Genomic DNA, 20,152 nt, shown 5'->3' on the forward strand with positions numbered 1-20,152 from the left:
TTGACGAGATTTTCTATAGAAATAAAATTTTGATAAAATTTCTATAGAGATAAAATTTTGACAAAATTCGCTGTAGAAATAAAATTTTGAGAAAATTTTCTATAGAAATAAAATTTTCACAAAATTGTTAAAGAAATAACATTTTGAGAAAATTTTCGATAGATATAAAATTTGGATAATTTTTTTATAAAAAAAAAAAATTTTGAGAAAATTTTTTATAGAAATAAATTTTTTGGTTTCTATAAAAAAATAATATTTTGACAAATTTGCTCTACAAAATACAATTTTAACAAAATTTTCTAAAAAAAAATTGAGAAAATTTTCTATAGACACAAAATTTGGAAAATATTTTCTATAGAAATAAAATTTTAGGAAAATTTTCTATAGAAATAAAATCTTGCAAAATAAGAATTTCTTGTTTGGTAGTATTTTCGTTAATATTTTCTTCAAATTTTTAATAGATTATTTTTGGCACGAGAGGCAACTGTGACTGAATGGCGTTCGCGTACATTTATGCTAATTTTAGCAAAGAGAGTAAACTCTATTTTTACTCTTTTGCAAGATTTTACTGGGAATATACGCAAACAGGCTTATGGCCGCCTTTTAAATTGAGAGGCTCCAACTTTTTGACCTGCCTGAAAAAAAAAATCTCGTGATCTGCAAATGGGTCATGACGGCAATGACCTCATTATTCGAATCATATTTTGTATCCACAACTGTACGGACAAAACGACTTCATTGAGAAGTTTATGGACTTTTGGACAAGGAAAACAACTTTAACGACCTTTTTCATGTACCTCTGTTAGGCTTTAACTCCTAATTAACAGGAAGTGAATTGAGAATATCTTCGCTCCGGTTAACTTTAACTGAAAATTTTTCAGCAATTAAGTTCCTAACTGGCATATGGAATATATAGTCAAGATGACAGATATGTCCATAGTATGGTTTAAAATTTCGCTAACGGAGCTTCGTGAAAAGGGGGGTAAATCAAAAAAATGCGTTTTCTATTTTAGAGGCATTTGTATTTTAAGGACATGAAATCTTGGGCCTCACCACAATTTTTTTCAGTGTACATATAATCGGCATTTTTTTTTAATTTAGGTTAACAATTTGATAATAGGAAATTGTTAATTTATTCGTTTCATTCGCCAAAGCCCTTTATAAATGAAGTTAACCGTAACTTTAATCTCCAAATCCCCGTGATTGAAGCCTTAAAAGCGTCTTTAGAATAAAGAACGCTATGACCTAAGGCCTTTGAGGAAAACCCTATTTTGCCAATCATAATAATAAACGGAATATAAGATTTCCGCCCTACCCATATTTATTTGCTGGCCAACTTTTGTAGCATACTTTAAGGCGATTTTTTGTTTGATTAATCCAACTTCATACACCTAGCAATTAAGAAGGCTTAATGTGAGATATTAATAAAATTCCGGAAGCTATTTATTATTACTCAGTATTATTTGTTCATCTATCAAAGCCTTGATTATATTTAGTTTCGAATACTCTCTTCACTTTCGGGAAAGAAGGTCAAGACCAATATTTTCCTAACATACTTTAAAACCTACACACTTAAGCAGTTTTAGGTTCTAGAACCAAGATTTATGCCGGATATATTTACATAATCTCAATTTGTCTATTCCATGGCAACATACACAAACACACACACAAACACAAATACACACATACACACACTGCGTATATACGAAATACAAGAAAGCCTTATGGCAAATAGGAACAAAATGAAAAGTTTATGTGTGGTTTCACTTGAATGCGAACAAAAACACGAAGGAGAAGGAGAAGAAAAAGAATGAGAATGAAATACGAGCTCTACTCAAGTTTCACATCAATCTCCCCTGCCAGTCATCAGACACTACCTCAGGGGGCATATTTTATTACGTATGCCTTAGATATTTGCACAATGGTTCATCTTCGCATTTCTCTCTTTGGCTATTCCTTGGTGATATTGTGTTCAATGTACATTGATATAATGGAAAGATTTCGGCGTTTTTATAAACCCTATACCAGTTTAAAGTGCATGCACTCAAAAAAAAAAAATTAAGAAATTCTGCGGATATACGAATTTAGTTTATCGTTATGCTTTATTAGTGCATAATTTTTCTTTCTCATATTGGAGCAACTTTAACTAAACCATACTAATATTCACAAGCCAACCCTTGTCTAGTGTTTCCAAAAAAATTTGAAAAAAATTTGCTGGTGCGTAACGCTTAATGTCTGTTAAACTTGTCGCCTTGCTTTTTTCAGTGTACTCACGTTGCTGGTCATATAATATTTTGCATTATTCCTTACTCTATCATTGTGCTTTTCTCACCAAAATCTATTGTTATTCGGACAAGGTCATAGTGCTTATATCTTACATTTGTTATGCAAATTGGATGAGGCAAAATGTAGAAAAAAACACCATTGGCTGTGAATTTTTTGCGTTTTGTTTGTGTAAAAGAGGATTGTGATTGTGATACAAGATGTCTTGAATTCCCACTTTCTTATTGTTGTAAAGAGCAAAGCTCTTTTTATCTTGAAGTATGGACACCTAAGAGTAAAAGTAGTGCACAAATTTTATTCATCTCAAACAAACAAGACTTTTTGGTCTTTTCATATAGGAAAAACAACATTGACCACAAAAGACTACAAATAGTGTCATGAATTAATTTGGTTAATTTTTTTGCGTTTTTTTACCAAGGAATATCTTGTATCATTTCTTAACCATTCCATTTGTAAGACGATGGAAAGTTCGATTATAAGCCTAAGGAATATATATCTGGATAAAATTGAGAAATAGCATTAAATTCGAATTTCTATCGAAAATTTTATCAAAACACATCTCTTTTCCTTTGCCACTGTAAAATCAGAAAGCACACTCAAAATAAACCCAGCCAACTGCACTCAAATCGATGATTTGACAGTGGCAAAGGGAAAGAGATAGGTTTGTACAAAGATTTATTTAGACAAGGGCCAACTATCAAACCTTTTTTCGAAAGGTTCGAGTGTGGTTCACTTTGGGTTTAGTGAACTACCCGAATTTATTCTGATAATTGATTGATAGTTTTGCTGCCTGTAGAGGATGCTGAAGAGGAATGTGGTAATTCCGAAACTTGCAGTCTATAAGGCTTTGCCTAAATAAATTTGACAAACATTCTTTTCCTCTGTTGGTTAAGCTACTCTTGTAGTTTAGTCACTGTATGGTTTTAAGCTGAAATAAAAAAACAACAAGAAATAAAATTTTGACAAAATTTTCTATAGAAATAAAAATTGGACATAATTTTCTATAGAAATGAAATTTTGACAAAATTTTAAACCCAGCCATGTGAATTCAAATCGATGATTTGACAGTGGCATAGGAAAAGAGATATGTTTGTTTCGAATTTATTTCGGCATAAGCCGGCTATCAATGTAAAACCTTTTTTCGGAGGGTTCAAGTGTGGTTTTTGTTGGGTTTAATAAACTGCCTGAATTTATTCTGATAATTGGTTGATAGTTTTGCTGCAAGTAGAGGATGCTGATGAGGAATGTGGTAATTCCGAAACGTGCGTCCATCCAACCATCTTGCAGTCTATAGGGCTTTGCCCAAATAAATTTGACAAACATTCTTTTCCTCTGTTGGTTAAGCTACTCTTGTAGTTTAGTCAATGTATGGTTTTAAGCTGAAATAAACAAAAAAACAACAACAATGCTTAAAGAACAAAACCAACAATAACAAAACAAAACAAAATTTTATTTCTATAGAAAATTTTGTCAAAATTTTATTTCTATAGAAAATTTCATTTCTATAGAAAATTTTATTTCTATAGTAAATTTTATTTCTACAGAATATTTTGACAAAATTTTATTTCTATAGAAAATGGTGTCAAAATTTTATTTCTATAGAAAATTTTGTCAAAATTTTATTTCTATAGAAAATTTTGTCAAAATTTTATTTCTATAGAAAATTTTGTCAAAATTTTATTTCTATAGAAAATTTTGTCAAAATTTTATTTCTATAGAAAATTGTATCAAAATTTTATTTCTATAGAAAATTTTGTCAAAATTTTATTTCTACAGAAAATTTTGTCAAAATTTTACTTCTACAGAAAATTTTGTTAAATTTTATTTCTATAGCAAATTTTCTCAAAATTTTATTTCTATACAAAATTTTGTCAAAATTTCATTTCTATAGAAAATTATGTCCAATTTTTATTTCTATAGAAAATTTTGTCAAAATTTTATTTCTATAGAAAATTTTGTCAAAATTTTATTTCCATAGAAAATTTTGTCAAAATTTTATTTCTATAGAAAATTTTGTCAAAATTTTATTTCTATAGAAAATTTTATTTCTTTAGAAAATTTTATTTCTATAGAAAATTTTATTTCTACAGAATATTTTGACAAAATTTTATTTCTATAGAAAATGGTGTCAAAATTTTATTTCTATAGAAAATTTTGTCAAAATTTTATTTCTATAGAAAATTTTGTCAAAATTTTATTTCTATAGAAAATTTTGTCAAAATTTTGTTTCTGTAGAAATTTTTGTCAAAAATTTTATCTCTAAAGAAAGTTTTGTCAAAATTTTATTTCTATAGAAAATTTTGTCAAAACTTCATTTCTATAGAAAATTTTGTCAAAATTTTATTTCTATAGACAATTTTGTCAACATTTTATTTCTATAGAAAATTTTGTCAAAATTTCATTTCTATAGAAAATTTTGTCAAAAATGTTATCTCTGTAGAAATTTTTGACAAAATTTTATTTCTATAGAAAATTTTGTCAAAATTTTATTTCTATAGAAAATTTTGTCAAAATTTTATTTCTGTAGAAAATTTTGTAAAAATATTATTTCTATAGAATTTTTTTCAATATTTTATTTCTTTCTATAGAAAATTTTGTCAAAATTTAATTTCTATCGAAAATATTGTCAAAATTTTATTTCTATAGAAAATTTTGTCAAAATTTCATTTCTATAGAAAATTTTGTCAAAATTTCATTTCTATAGAAAATTTTGTCAACAATTTATTTCTATAGAAAATTTTGTCAAAATTGTATTTCTATAGAAAATGTTGTCAAAATTTTATTGCTATGGAAAATTTTGTCAAAAGTTTTATCTCTGTAGAAATTTTTGTCAAAATTTTATTTCTATAGAAAATTTTCTCAAAATTTTATTTTTATAGAAAATTTTGTCAAAATTTTATTTCTATAGAAAATTTTGTCCAAATTTTATTTCTATAGAAAATTTTGTCAACATTTCATTTCTATAGAAAATTTTGTCAAAATTGTATTTCTATAAAAAATTTTTGTCAAAATTTTATTTCTATAGAAAATTTTGTCAAAATTTTATTTCCATAGAAAATTTTGTCAAAATTTTATTTCTGTAGAAAATTTTGTAAAAATATTATTTCTATAGAATTTTTTCAAAATTTTATTTCTTTCTATAGAAAATTTTGTCAAAATTTCATTTCTATCGAAAATATTGTCAAAATTTTATTTCTATAGAAAATTTTGTCAAAATTTCATTTCTATAGAAAATTTTGTCAACAATTTATTTCTATAGAAAATTTTGTCAAAATTGTATTTCTATAGAAAATTTTGTCAAAATTTTATTGCTATGGAAAATTTTGTCAAAAGTTTTATCTCTGTAGAAATTTTTGTCAAAATTTTATTTCTATAGAAAATTTTCTCAAAATTTTATTTTTATAGAAAATTTTGTCAAAATTTTATTTCTATAGAAAATTTTGTCCAAATTTTATTTCTATAGAAAATTTTGTCTAAATTTCATTTCTATAGAATATTTTCTCAAAATTTTATTTCTATAGCAAATTTTCTCAAAATTTTGTCAAAATTTTATTTCTATAGAAAATTTTGTCAAAATTTCATTTCTATAAAACATTTTGTCAAAATTTCATTTCTATAGAAAATTTTGGCAAAATTTTATTTCTATGGAAAATTTTGTCAAAATTTTATTTCTATAGAAAATTTTGTCAAAATTTTATTTCTATAGAAAATTTTGTCAAAATTTTATTTTAATAGAAAATTTTGTAAATTTTTCGCTTCGATTGTTGTCAAGATTTTACTTCTATCAATTAAAAAAATATACCATTTTTAGTAGAATTCTACTTAAGATAGCAGATAGAGTTATATGGATATTTAAAGACCATCAATTAACATCTCCTTGGTAGTGTGGGGTGATAATGAACATCACATGCCAAAAATTTATAAATCAATTGCAGTAATCATTGCCCTAAAACTCAATAAATAAAATTAAAAGTCGCTTCATTGCAAGGGTCTCCGAAATATTTTTCTTCTTACCATAAACTTAACATTTACCAAACATTTAATGTAGCATATGTTAAGGGGCCGATATAAATTATTTTGAATTCACTGACATGTGAATACAACATAAAATGTTATCACAAAACTGTGTAATCATCCTATATGAAACCTCAAATGGCAATTTTATTTAAGATATTTTCCATTATAGGGACCTAAACTAAATCAAGTCATTCTTATTACCAAGCGTCTGGTTATAGCTCCCTAAGGTATGCTTTAACATTTTTTTAAACAAACATAATTTTGTGTTTTTTTCTTTCTTCGTTTTGTGTAATGGTGAAATTTACACAATAAATTTGCAATCAAGTTGCTTTCAAAATACCCTTATGGGCCTATACAAACAATCGTTTATATTTTCCAATGGGGTTCATTGAACCTAATCTGAACTACTTTTACGTATACTCGTGCATTGACTTTGCTGTTACGTTTATGGCCGTAATACGGTTAAGGCAAATGGTAAATAATTAAAAACTTTTCAAAAAGTTTATCCAATACCAGAAAATATAAATTTATTATGAAGTAGATATAGCAAAGTTTAAAAATTTATAAATAAATAAGAAATTTAATTTTCATTTTGGAAAAACATTTTCCACATAAAAATGATTATAAATTATAAACTTGTAAATCACCTATTGTATAGGTGAGTTAAAATAATAATTTAAATTCAATTAAAATAAATAAATTTTACAAACTACTTTAAATTATTACGTCATTTAACGAAAAGTCGCAAGCAATCCATTTAATTTTAAATATTATTGATATTTTGTTTAATATTGCAGCACATACTTTGCCACCATTTTGTTCAATTATATTTTTTGGGACATTTCAAAAAAAAATGTTTCGATTTGTTTTTCATGCAATTGTTTGGTTTGTCATCATTTTTTTTTTTTTTGCATTCAGTACTCTTAATTGAACCATTAATGGTAGATGTACATGACCATTACCAAAGTCCAATGGGATTGTTGACAGCCAAACGAGGGATGTAGATATTTTCAGTGGGCAATGCCACAGAATGCTGATGGCATTGTTTTTGTTTTTTTTTTTTTTTTTTGTATTGGTCTATTTCATTAGGGACATTTTAGTGTGTCCGAAAACCACCAAATTTCCGTTGAGTTCATGAGTATATTAAACAAAATCATGGGTTTATTTGTGCAATTTAATTTAACTCCAGGGTCTTTAGAGCTTTTAAAGGCGATATGATTTAATGGAAATTTATACCAAAAAATATGCTCTTTATGGGTGATTTTGGAAATTTAGTAATTTGGGTTCCTATAGAGTGATACACATATCGAACAATTGTAATGAAAGATACTCTACAAGGTTATTTGTCGTTGTATCGCTTCAAATCGTATGATTTGAGATATCCAATCAGGAAATCCAAAGAAATACAATTTTGACAAAATTTTCTATACAAATAAAATTTTGACAAAATATTCTATAGAAATAAAAATTTGACAAAATTTTCTACAGAAATAAAATGTTGACAAAATTTTCTATACAAACAAAATGTTGACAAAATATTCTATAGAAATAAAAATTTGACAAAATTTTCTATAGAAATAAAATTTTAACAAAATTTTCTATAGAAATAAAATTTTGACAAAATTTTCTATAGAAATAAAATTTGCCAAAATTTGCTATTGAAATAAAATTTTGACAAAATTTTCTATAGAAAAAAAATTTTTGACAAAATTTTCTATAGAAATAAAATTTTGAAAAATTTTATATAGAAATAAAATTGTGACAAAATTTTCTATACTAATAAAATTTTGACAAAATTTTGTATAGAAATAAAATTTCTATAGAAATAAAATGTTTACATAATTTTCTATAGGAGTTTTGCGTACTTGATACTAGGATTTTATTCGTCTTTTCTGTTTTTTCCTCATGAGCTATCAAAGTCCTTTAAAACGTGTTAACGACAACTTAAGTTTCCAAATTCAGACTCGACTTCAAGTAGAAATGATGTTGCTAAAAAGCCATTCCTATTATAAGACAAAAAATCTTTGGCCTCACGACAATATTTCTTTTTTCAGTGTAGTCACTTTTTTATCCCGGATTTGTGTTACTAAACAATTTGTCCCAATAATGGATAATCGTTGTTACTGCCACTCGTTTTTTTTTTTTTTTTTTTTTTTGTTTGATACAACGAACAACATTTCATTCGATTTTATCTATAAATAAATGAAGGGCTGCACTCAACTGTTTGGTATAAAGTTCTCATGGAATTGATGACGAGGATGATGATGTTAACGATTCACTATCTAAATTATTTGGAATTTCAAACACTAGAAATCTCTAGTGCAAAGGACAAAACACCAGGGAAATAAAATAGTGAAGTCAGGGCAATTAAAAATACCAATAGCATTTTTCCATGATATAAGCTGTTAAAGTTGCAAACAGAGCCAGAGCTCAGAGATGCACAAAAACGTTGAACTCCAAAACAGCCAAGGCAAGTTGCATCGGTTGCTCGAATGTGGCCAGTTACCGAATTTTGTTGCCTCCGATGAAAAGCGATTCCAAAGTGAGGAGTTTGTGAACGAATAAAACGATTGGTCAATGAGGTCACTGGGAAATTTACACTTTCCAGATGCCACCAGAACTCAAGCGCCGCCTATGGCAATGGCGTGCGATGCCTTAACGACCGTTGGTCACTTCCCGCTCTTATTCATCGACTGTGGCCCAATGTTATCGGGCAAATGTCCTAAAGACAGTATTGAAGACCTGGGCATGCAAACATTTTGGCCACAGATCATGGGCATTGCAACAGGTCTCAACACGCGTAAACCAAGAAATGCTTAGAAAGCAGGTTTCTCGCTTCATATCTACCGCACAATGACCACCAATATACCACGATATCAATCACGGTTGCCACAGTTGGTAAAATTCAACCAAAAATGTTAGATTTTTTATTGTTTGGTAGATTGTTAGAATTCTTGATGTTTTGATAGATTTTGCAAAATATTCCACTCTAACTAAAAGGGTTTTTACAATTTTTCTATAGAAATAAAATTTTGACAAAATTTTCTATAGAAATAAAATTTTGACAATATTTCTATAGAAATAAAATTTTGACAAAATTTCTATAGAAATAAAATTTTAACAAAATTTTCTGTAGAAATAAAATTTTGACAAAATGTTCTATAAAATTTTTTTTATAGAAATAAACTTTTGAGAAAATTTTCTATAATATAAAATATTAACTAAATGTTCTATAAAAATAAAATTTTGACGAAATTTTTTTTTATAGAAATAAAATTTTGGGAAAATTTTCTATAAAAATAAAATATTGACTGAATTTGGTATAGAAATAAAATTTTGGCGAAATTTTCTATATAAATAAAATTTTCAATAGAAATAAAATTTTGAGAAAATTATAAACCTTATCTTAGTTAAAATTTCATTTTTTTAAGTAATTTGTCATTTATATTTTGTAGATTGCACGTAATCCTTAATATCACAAAATTTTGACAAAATGATCTATTAAAATAAAATTTTGACGAAATTTTTTATAGAAATAAAATTTTGGGAAAATTTTCTATAGAAATAAAATATTGACTAAATTTGCTATAGAAATAAAATTTTGAGAAAAGTTTCTATAGAAATAAAATTTTGACGAAATTTTCAATAGAAATAAAATTTTGATAAAATGTTCTATAAAAATAAAATTTTGACGAAATTTTTTATAGAAATAAAATTTTGAGAAAATTTTCTATAGAAATAAAATATTGACTAAATTTGCTATAGAAATAAAATATTGACGAAATTATCGATAGAAATAAAATTTTGACAAAATGTTCTATAAAAATAAAATTTTGACGAAATTTTTTATAGAAATAAAATTTTGGGAAAATTTTCTATAGAAATAAAATATTGACTAAATTTGCTATAGAAATAAAATTTGTATAGATATAAAATTTTGAGAAAATTTTCTATAGAAATAAAATATTGACTAAATTTGCTATAGAAATAAAATTTTGAGAAAATTTTCTATAGAAATGAAATTTTGACGAAATTTTCAATAGAAATAAAATATTGACAAATTGTTCTATAAAAATAAAACTTTGACGAAATTTTTTGTAGAAATAAAATTTTGGGAAAATTTTCTATAGAAATAAAATATTGACTAAATAGAAATAAAATTTTGGCGAAATTTTCTAGATAAATAAAATTTTGAGAAAATTTTTAATAGAAATAAAATTTTCAGAAAATTATAAACCTTATACTTATTTAAAATTTCATTATTTTAAAGTAATCTGTCATTTATATTTTTTAAATTACACGTAATCCTTAATATCACTTAATTAATTGTTTTCAGTATAATTTCTAGTAGTTTGATATTTTGCAAAACTTACATATAAATTCTTTTGTTCTTCTTTATATTTATTGTAAAGGTTATAAGTGCAATAGTATGTATATAGATTTTTTTTAATTTTCCTAGTATGCACTCAAGTGCCTATGATTGATGATATATTAAAACGAACAAAGAAATATGGCATGAATGAAAGGTACAAGACCACCAATCCAATCCTCAGTGAGTTCACCCACGTAAGGGATAAAACAAAAATACAAAAATATTTATTTTGAATTCTGGGAAATAGTCACGAAAAGCTCAACGCTTTGCCAAGGGTATTAATTTCGAGGAATTTCTACAAATTCACTTTCAATATAAATATCCAATGACCTATCCTAAAAAAAGAGAAAATACATTTGAAAATGAAACTTCCGTGACTTTCATATGGCCAGCAAACGGATGTGCCTTAGATTTCCAAAATTTTTAAATTCAGTTTTTAATCTATTAAAAGAACCTCTGCAAAGTGCAGGATGTATGAGGTTTGTCAGGACCTAACTCAACATTTTTCTTAGTTCATTGGAAATTGAAACCAACCCCTTTTCCCCCCTAAATATTGTCTCTTATTACAGTTTTTTTCTAAACAATTCCTTTGCTATTATCTTCAACACTCCCTTCCTCAATTATCACTTTACATTAAGTTTATCGCCATTAAGTAAACTTGAATGCCTGACTTCTGAATCGCCACAGGAATTTCTGTTCAAACCCAGCATAGTCTTAAATAGCCCACAAACTGCATCATTGCCTCAAGTTAATAATCTCTAAAATTTATTATCTTAAGTAACATGGCGCATTATGAAAATCCAAGGACCGCATAAAATTCCATTCATGAATATTTTAAGAATTTTTAATTTATCACCATTGTGCGACCTTAGAGGGGATATTTTGTATGGGTGTCACTTTCAAAATGAAAACTTGAGGCAAATGAAAGAGATATATTTTCATTTTCTCTAGACATAAAATTTTGACAAAATTTTCTATAGAAGTAAAATTTTGACAAAATGTTCTATAGAAATAAAATTTTGACAAAATTTTCTATAGAAATAAAATTTTGACAAAATTTTTTATAGAAATAAAATTTTGACAAAATTTTCTATGGAAATAAATTTTGCAAAATTTTCTGTAGAAATAAAATTTTGACAAAATTTTCTATAGAAATAAAATTTTGACAAAATTTTCTATAGAAGTAAAATTTTTACAAAATTTTCTATAGAAATAAAATTTTGACAAAATTTTCTATAGAAATAAAATTTTGACGAAATTTTCTATAGAAATAAAATTTTGACAAAATTTTCTATAGAAATAAAATTTTGACAAAAATTTCTATAGAAATAAAATTTTGACAAAAATTTCTGTAGAAATAAAATTTTGACAAAATTTTCTATAGAAATAAAATTTTGACAAAATTTTCTGTAGAAATAAAATTTTGACAAAATTTTCTATAGAAATAAAATTTTGACAAAATTTTCTATAGAAATAAAATTTTGACAAAATTTTCTATAGAAATAAAATTTTGACAAAATTTTCTATAGAAATAAAATTTTGACAAAATTTTCTGTAGAAATAAAATTTTGACAAAATTTTCTATAGAAATAAAATTTTGACAAAATTTTCCATAGAAATAAAATTTTGACAAAGTTTTCTATAGAAACAAAGTTTTGACAAAATTTTCTATAGAAATAAAATTTTGACAAAATTTTCTATAGAAATAAAATTTTGACAAAATTATCTAAAGAAATAACATTTTCTATAGATATAAAATTTTGACAAAATTTTCTATAGAAATAAAATTTTGACAAAATTATCTAAAGAAATAAAATTTTGACAAAATTATCTAAAGAAATAAAATTTTCTATAGATATAAAATTTTGACAAAATTTTCTATAGAAATAACATTTTGACAAAACTTTCTATAGAAATAAAATTTTAACATAATTTTCTATAGAAATAAAATTTTGACAAAATTTTCTATAGAAATAAAATTTTGACAAATTTTTTTATAGAAATAAAATTTTGACAAAATTATCTAAAGAAATAAATTTTTCTATAGATATAAAATTTTGACAAAATTTTCTGTAGAAATAAAATATTGATACAATTTTCTATACAAATAAAATTTTGACAAAATTTTCTATAGAAATAAAATTTTGACAAAATTGTCTAAAGAAATAAAATTTTCTATAAAAATAAAATTTTGACAAAATTTTCTATAGAAATAAAATTTTGACAAAACTTTCTATAGAAATAAAATTTTAACATAATTGTCTATAGAAATAAAATTTTGACAAAATTTTGTATAGAAATAAAATTTTGACAAAATTTTCTATAGAAATAAAACATTTTCTTTTTAAACAAGGGTAAAAATTAAGTGAGAATATAACCTTGGTTTACAAATCCTATGCCTTAGCTCTATTCCTCTAACCTCTCGTCGTAAAAAAATGTCTTCTACTATCCCCTCAAATTAAATTAAAAATCAACCAAATCAAAAACATTAAAAAAATTAAGCAAATAAATATTGATCTAGTAAATTACTAAGGCAAAATGAAGAAAATTTATGACACCCTAGAAATAGCCTTGTAACTAATTATCCAATTTTGTCTCGGCAAACAAGGAAATAGAGGCAAAGAGAAAAAAAACGACCAAACAGGATAAAACCTTCAGGGAGTTTTCTCATTATCTTGACCTTGAATTTCAATGATTAATTCACTTGGCTGTAAAATGGTGAGTTAGGAAATAGAAGGCATAAGAGACAAGGAAAGGAAATCACACAAATGATAATTATCGCCTCCATCCTGTGGTCATTATTCCTCAAGCGGTTTAATAATTAATTTCTTGGAAAATTATATTTGAATGGTCATCCGACAGAGGTTGTCAAATGCAGTATAAAAACCTAAAAGGAATAAAAGAAAAATTAAATGTTCTCAACGAAAAAGTTTCTCAGATTTGACGTTTTCTTAATTGCAATCATTATTCATAACAGATTTATTTTTGTTCACATTGGAATCGTTTTTAAATATGGAATAGAAGGCGAAAATTAAAAATAGATTTCAAATTAAAGATAAATTTAATGATCATCTCAAAATGTTTATGGTATTTAAATCCAAGCCCTTGGGTTTTGTTTGACCCAGATAAAGCTCATAATAGCTCCATATTGATTAAGAGCAATTCTCAATAATTAATAATTTTTAATAAATTAAAGATGGAATAGAAATAAAATTTTGCACAACTTTTCTATAGAACCAAAATTTTGACAAAATTTTCTATAGAACTAAAATTTTGACAAAATTTTCTATAGAAATAAAATTTTATAAGAATTTTCTATAGAAATAAAATTTTATAAAAATTTTCTACAGAAATAAAATTTTGCTAAAATAAAATTTTATAAGAATTTTCTATAGAAATAAAATTTTTTAAAAATTTTCTATAGAAATAAAATTTTGCTGAAATAAAATTTTATCAAAATTTTCTATACAAATAGAATTTTGACAAATTTTTCTATTGAAATAAAATTTTGACAAAATTTTCTATAGAAATTAAATGTTGACAAAATTTTCTGTAGAAATAAAATTTTGCAAAATTAAAATTTTATAAGAATTTTCTATAGAAATAAAATTTTATAAAAATTTTCTATAGAAATAAAATTTTGCTGAAATAAAATTTTATCAAAATTTTCTATAGAAATAAAATTTTGACAAATTTTTCTATTGAAATAAAATTTTGACAAAATTTTCTACAGAAATTAAATGTTGACAAAATTTTCTGCAGAAATAAAATTTTGCAAAAATAAAATTTTATAAGAATTTTCTATAGAAATAAAATTTTATAAAAATTTTCTATAGAAATAAAATTTTGCTGAAATAAAATTTTATCAAAATTTTCTATAGAAATACAATTTTGACAAAATTTTCTCAAAAAATAAAATTTTGCAAAAACAAAATTTTATAAGAATTTTCTATAGAAATAAAATTTTGCTGAAATAAAATTTTATCAAAATTTTCTATAGAAATAAAATTTTGACAAAATTTTCTATAGAAATAAAATTTTGCTAAAATAAAATTTTATAAAAATTTTCTATAGAAACGAAATTTTATAAAAATTTTCTATAGAAATAACATTTTATAAAAATTTTCTATAGAAATAAAATTTTGACAAAATTTTCTATTGAAATAAAATGCTGACAAAATTTTCTATAGAAATTAAATGTTGACAAAATTTTCTGTAGAAATAAAATTTTGCACAAATTTGTTATAGAAATAAAATTTTGAGAAAACTTTCTATAAAACAGAAATAAAATTTTGACAAAATTTTCTATAAAACAAAATTTTCTAAAGAAATAAAATTTTGACAAAATTTTCTTTAGAAATAAAATTTTGCAAAAATAAAATTTTATAAGAATTTTCTATAGAAATAAAATTTTGCTAAAATAAAATTTTATAAGAATTTTCTATAGAAATAAAATTTTATAAAAATTTTCTACAGAAATAAAATTTTGCTAAAATAAAATTTTATAAAAATTTTGCTAAAATAAAATTTTATAAAAATTTTCTATAGAAATAACATTTTGTTGATTTTGTAGAAATAAAATTTTGACAAAATTTTCTATAAAAATAAAATTTTGCAAAAATGAAATTTTATAAGAATTTTCTATAGAAATAAAATTTTATAAAAATTTTCTACAGAAATAAAATTTTGCTAAAATAAAATTTTATAAGAATTTTCTATAGAAATAAAATTTTATAAAAATTTTCTATAGAAATAACATTTTGCTGAAATAAAATTTTTTTTGCACAAATTTGTTATAGAAATAAAATTTTGAGAAAACTTTCTATAAAACAGAAATAAAATTTTGACAAAATTTTCTATAAAACAAAATTTTCTAAAGAAATAAAATTTTGACAAAATTTTCTTTAGAAATAAAATTTTGCAAAAATAAAATTTTATAAGAATTTTCTATAGAAATAAAATTTTGCTAAAATAAAATTTTATAAGAATTTTCTATAGAAATAAAATTTTATAAAAATTTTCTACAAAAATAAAATTTTGCTAAAATAAAATTTTATAAGAATTTTCTATAGAAATAAAATTTTATAAAAATTTTCTATAGAAATAAAATTTTGTTGATTTTGTAGAAATAAAATTTTGACAAAATTTTCTATAAAAATAAAATTTTGCAAAAATGAAATTTTATAAGAATTTTCTATAGAAATAAAATTTTATAAAAATTTTCTACAGAAATAAAATTTTGCTAAAATAAAATTTTATAAGAATTTTCTATAGAAATAAAATTTTATAAAAATTTTCTATAGAAATAACATTTTACTGAAATAAAATTTTATCAAAATTTTCTTTAGAAATAAAATTTTGACAAATTTTGCTATTGAAATAAAATTTTGACAAAATTTTCTATAAAAATAAAATTTTGCAAAAATAAAATTTTATAAGAATTTTCTATAGAAATAAAATTTTATAAAAATTTTCTATAGAAATAAAATTTTGCTGAAATAAAATTTTATCAAAATTTTTTATAGAAATACAATTTTGACAAAATTTTCTATAGAAATAAAATTTTGACAAAATTTTCTATAAAAATAAAATTTTGCAAAAATAAAATTTTATAAGAATTTTCTATAGAAATAAAATTTTATCAAAATTTTCTATAGAAATAAAATTTTGACAAAATTTTTTCTAGAAATAAAATTTTGACAAAATTTTTTCTAGAAATAAAATTTTGCTAAAATAAAATTTTATAAAAATTTTCTATAGAAACGAAGTTTTATAAAAATTTTCTATAGAAATAAAATTTTGACAAAATTTTCTATCGAAATAAAATGTTGACAAAATTTTCTATAGAAATTAAATGTTGACAAAATTTTCTGTAGAAATAAAATTTTGCACAAATTTGTTATAGAAATAAAATTTTGAGAAAACTTTCTATAAAACAGAAATAAAATTTTGACAAAATTTTCTATAGAAATAAAATTTTGACAAAATTTTCTTTAGAAATAAAATTTTGCAAAAATAAAATTTTTCTTTAGAAATAAAATTTTGCAAAAATAAATTTTTATAAGAATTTTCTATAGAAACAACATTTTGCTAAAATAAAATTTTATAAAAATTTTCTATAGAAATAAAATTTTATCAAAATTTTCTATAGAAATAAAATTTTAACAAAATTTTCTATAGAAATAAAATTTTATCTAATTATACAATTATTTTTCGAGCTTTATGGACAGATATAGATTAAGGAACATGCCCAGCAAAAACTCTCATTACCGGGTAATCTTGTAGGTAAGCCTATTTCAAAATTAATAACCACTTATTAATTGGCATCGCTTCAGATTACATTTACACACGCATGTCCTAGGAGGAAAGTACTTCTCCCCAGGCATACTTTCGGGCATAAAATAAGTAGTGCATTTAAAGCATATAATCACCTAATATGTAATGACTTATTCGTAGATACACCAAAGCTTGCAAAATAGCCACTTATTGTCTCAGGCAACCAAATCTCGAAAATATTGATTTCTATCGCCGATTACAATGGATCAAAATATGGCGAGTGGTGCTGTAATAGGAGAACTACTTGAATAGAAATAGAATATTGTATAAATAAACAAAAAATCTAATAAGTAATCTAAATAAGATTACACTCAAATTAATTTCACACTTAAAATAGAAATAAATGTAGGTTGTTTAAGGGAGTTGGATTCGTGAATTACGTTATAATATATCCAATAACCAATTCACATAAGGTTCGAAATCTACTAAAAGTGGATTTTAAGTCTCTTTTTTATAAGGCAAATGGCATTTGAAATTTAGTTTAAGCGCATTTTGGAAGTGTAATGTCAATGAGGTATAAGAAAGCATTTATTTAAAACATAATGTGATAATGCCATTAAACACAATTATTATGAAATATTTGTGATAAAAAATTCTTAACGGAAAAATTTTCAGAATTGCCTTTACATTACATATTCTATTTTATTTTTTATGTAAGTGCTCGATTATGTGAATAATTATATTAACTACAACTGCCTAAAAATTTGAGAATAACAATTCGAAAACTACCGAGAAGTATTTATTTTTATCATTACAAGTTAGTCATTATAACTCGCCGCAATGTAATGCAACGTGTAATGACAGCTTTACTCCTGGTAATGTCAATTGTAATGAGATGTGGTTACCTAGTTTTTGTTGGGTGGTTAATAGAGCCATTGAAAAGAAAACGCCAGATACCAATCTATACACGCCTGGACTGTACATGTTTCGGTTCGGGCGAATGAACCTTTAAGCAACGATGAGCCCGTCGTAAAACTAGGAAAAACACGACTAATGTACGCGTTAGAATTGTTGTTGTATCCTGGAAACCAGTTTCTGTTAATTGTCATATGTTGTAGTTGACTGTAGAAACAATAAGCATTGTTCGACTGTTCACCACTTAGGTGAATTCTAACAAATTAGCTTTCTAAAAATAAATTTCGTGTTGTTGCATTACTATGTAACAAAACGAAATAAAAATAAGATTAAGGGACTTGTAAGTTATATGAAAAGATGATGTACAGTGGGAGAAAAGATGATTCAATTTGTAAGAGGAAATTTCCCAAATGTTTTCTCCATAAGGAGTTAGCATAAAGGGCCCAAAATTGAGTTATCTCTCCCAGCCAGATCTATACTAAAGGCTGTGGAAAGGTTCATTCGCCCGAACCGAAACATGTACAGTCCAGGCGTGTATAGATTGGTATCTGGCGTTTTCTTTTCAATGGCTCTATTAACCATGTTCCTTAATCTATATCTGTCCATAAAGCTCGAAAAATAATTGTATAATTAGATATAATGCATGTGGACGTCAATTGCCTGTTTCGGTATCAGGCTAACATGTAATAAAATAAAATTTTATAAAAATTTTCTATGGAAATAACATTTTATAAAAATTTTCTATAGAAATAAAATTTTGACAAAATTTTCTATTGAAATAAAATGTTAACAAAATTTTCTATAGAAATTAAATGTTGACAAAATTTTCTGTAGAAATAAAATTTTGCACAAATTTGCTATAGACATAAAATTTTGAGAAAACTTTCTATAAAACAAAATTTTCTATGGAAATAAAATTTTGACAAAATTTTCTATGGAAATAAAATTTTGACAAAATTTTCTATAGAAATAAAATTTTGACAAAATTTTCTATAGAAATAAAATTTTGACAAAATTTTCTATAGAAATAAAATTTTGCAAAAAATAAAATTTTTTAAGAATTTTCTATAGAAATACAATTTTATAAATATGTTGTATATTTTGACAAAATTTTCTATAGAAATAAAATTTTGCTAAAATAAAATTGTATTAAAATTTTCTATAGAAATAAAATTTTATAAAAATTTTCTATAGAAATAAAATTTTATAAAAATTCTCTATTGAAATAAAATTATGAAAAAATTTTCTATAGAAATAAAATTTTATAAAAATTCTCTATTGAAATAAAATTATGAAAAAATTTTCTATAGAAATAAAAGTTTGACAAAATTTTCGATAGAAATAAAATTTTACAAACATTTTCGATAGAAATAATTTTTTGAAAATCTACGATAGAACTAAAATATGAGAAGATTTTCTTTAAAGTTAATTTTTATTTTTATAATTTGTAAAAATTTTTATAATTCTGTTTTTTTTTTGCTAGAATTTGACCATAAATTACTTATCAATTAATTTATCTTTTTTGTTAACCGTTTCAGAGACAACGATGTAGACTAATAATGCTGAAAGTTTTTGCAGAGCTTAAGCCAACCTCCCTCCCCATTCCAAAGAAAAAAATGCAGCCCGCAATGAAAAACCAAAATCATTTGCAGGAAAACTAAACCAACAAAACCAAGCAACAATAAATGACCACCCCTTTATACTCCAAAAGTAATAAATGGAGGCTTTTGAATAAACAGAAGAATAACAAAAAACAAACAAACCAACTGGTAACAACAACCACAAATTTTCCATTTTGTATAAATGTATTGTATAAACAAAAAACCAAAAAAGACAAAAAGCTTAAAACGGACTATAAAACTGAAAACTCATAACAAATATACATATACATATATGCTATATAAACCAAATTAAATATATTGATGTATTAGTGTTAAATAAAAAAATATATATAATAAAGCTTATCCCAAAAAAAAAACAAAAACTTTTTTATAAAAAAAGTTAAAACAAAAAAAATCCCAAACACCTTAAAATGGTATGTAAAGATTTAAAACTAAATGTTAACTAAAACATATATTAATTACCAAAACCAAAAGTATACAATATGTTAAAAGATTTATGGGAAGTCCATTAATAAACGAAAATAAAAAAAATATATCAAAATATTGTCATAAGGAAAAACAAGTTTTATTATTTGAAAATTTTACCAGAAGAGAATAAATATCAAAGGAGATTGTAAGAAATACAAGCTAACTTATAACCGGACAATAGTAATAAGCTGTTTAAAAT

At 23.5% G+C, this 20,152-nt stretch overlaps 1 protein-coding gene across 5 annotated transcripts in view; it reads left to right on the forward strand.

The window, feature by feature from the left end:
* cmpy (crimpy) overlaps window positions 1–19,621 on the forward strand; it is a 465,170-nt gene extending 445,549 nt beyond the window's left edge. For all 5 annotated transcript variants that reach the window (XM_075304859.1, XM_075304858.1, XM_075304861.1 and 2 more), the window contains one exon: window positions 19,402–19,621. In XM_075304859.1, coding sequence (XP_075160974.1) covers window positions 19,402–19,420 — 19 coding nt within the window. In that variant the 3' untranslated portion in view covers window positions 19,421–19,621. The remainder of the gene's footprint in view (window positions 1–19,401) is intronic.
* Window positions 19,622–20,152: the final 531 nt, after the last annotated feature.

Source organism: Haematobia irritans, chromosome 4 (assembly GCF_050003625.1).
Source record: "Haematobia irritans isolate KBUSLIRL chromosome 4, ASM5000362v1, whole genome shotgun sequence".
In the NCBI taxonomy this organism is placed as follows: domain Eukaryota; kingdom Metazoa; phylum Arthropoda; class Insecta; order Diptera; family Muscidae; genus Haematobia; species Haematobia irritans.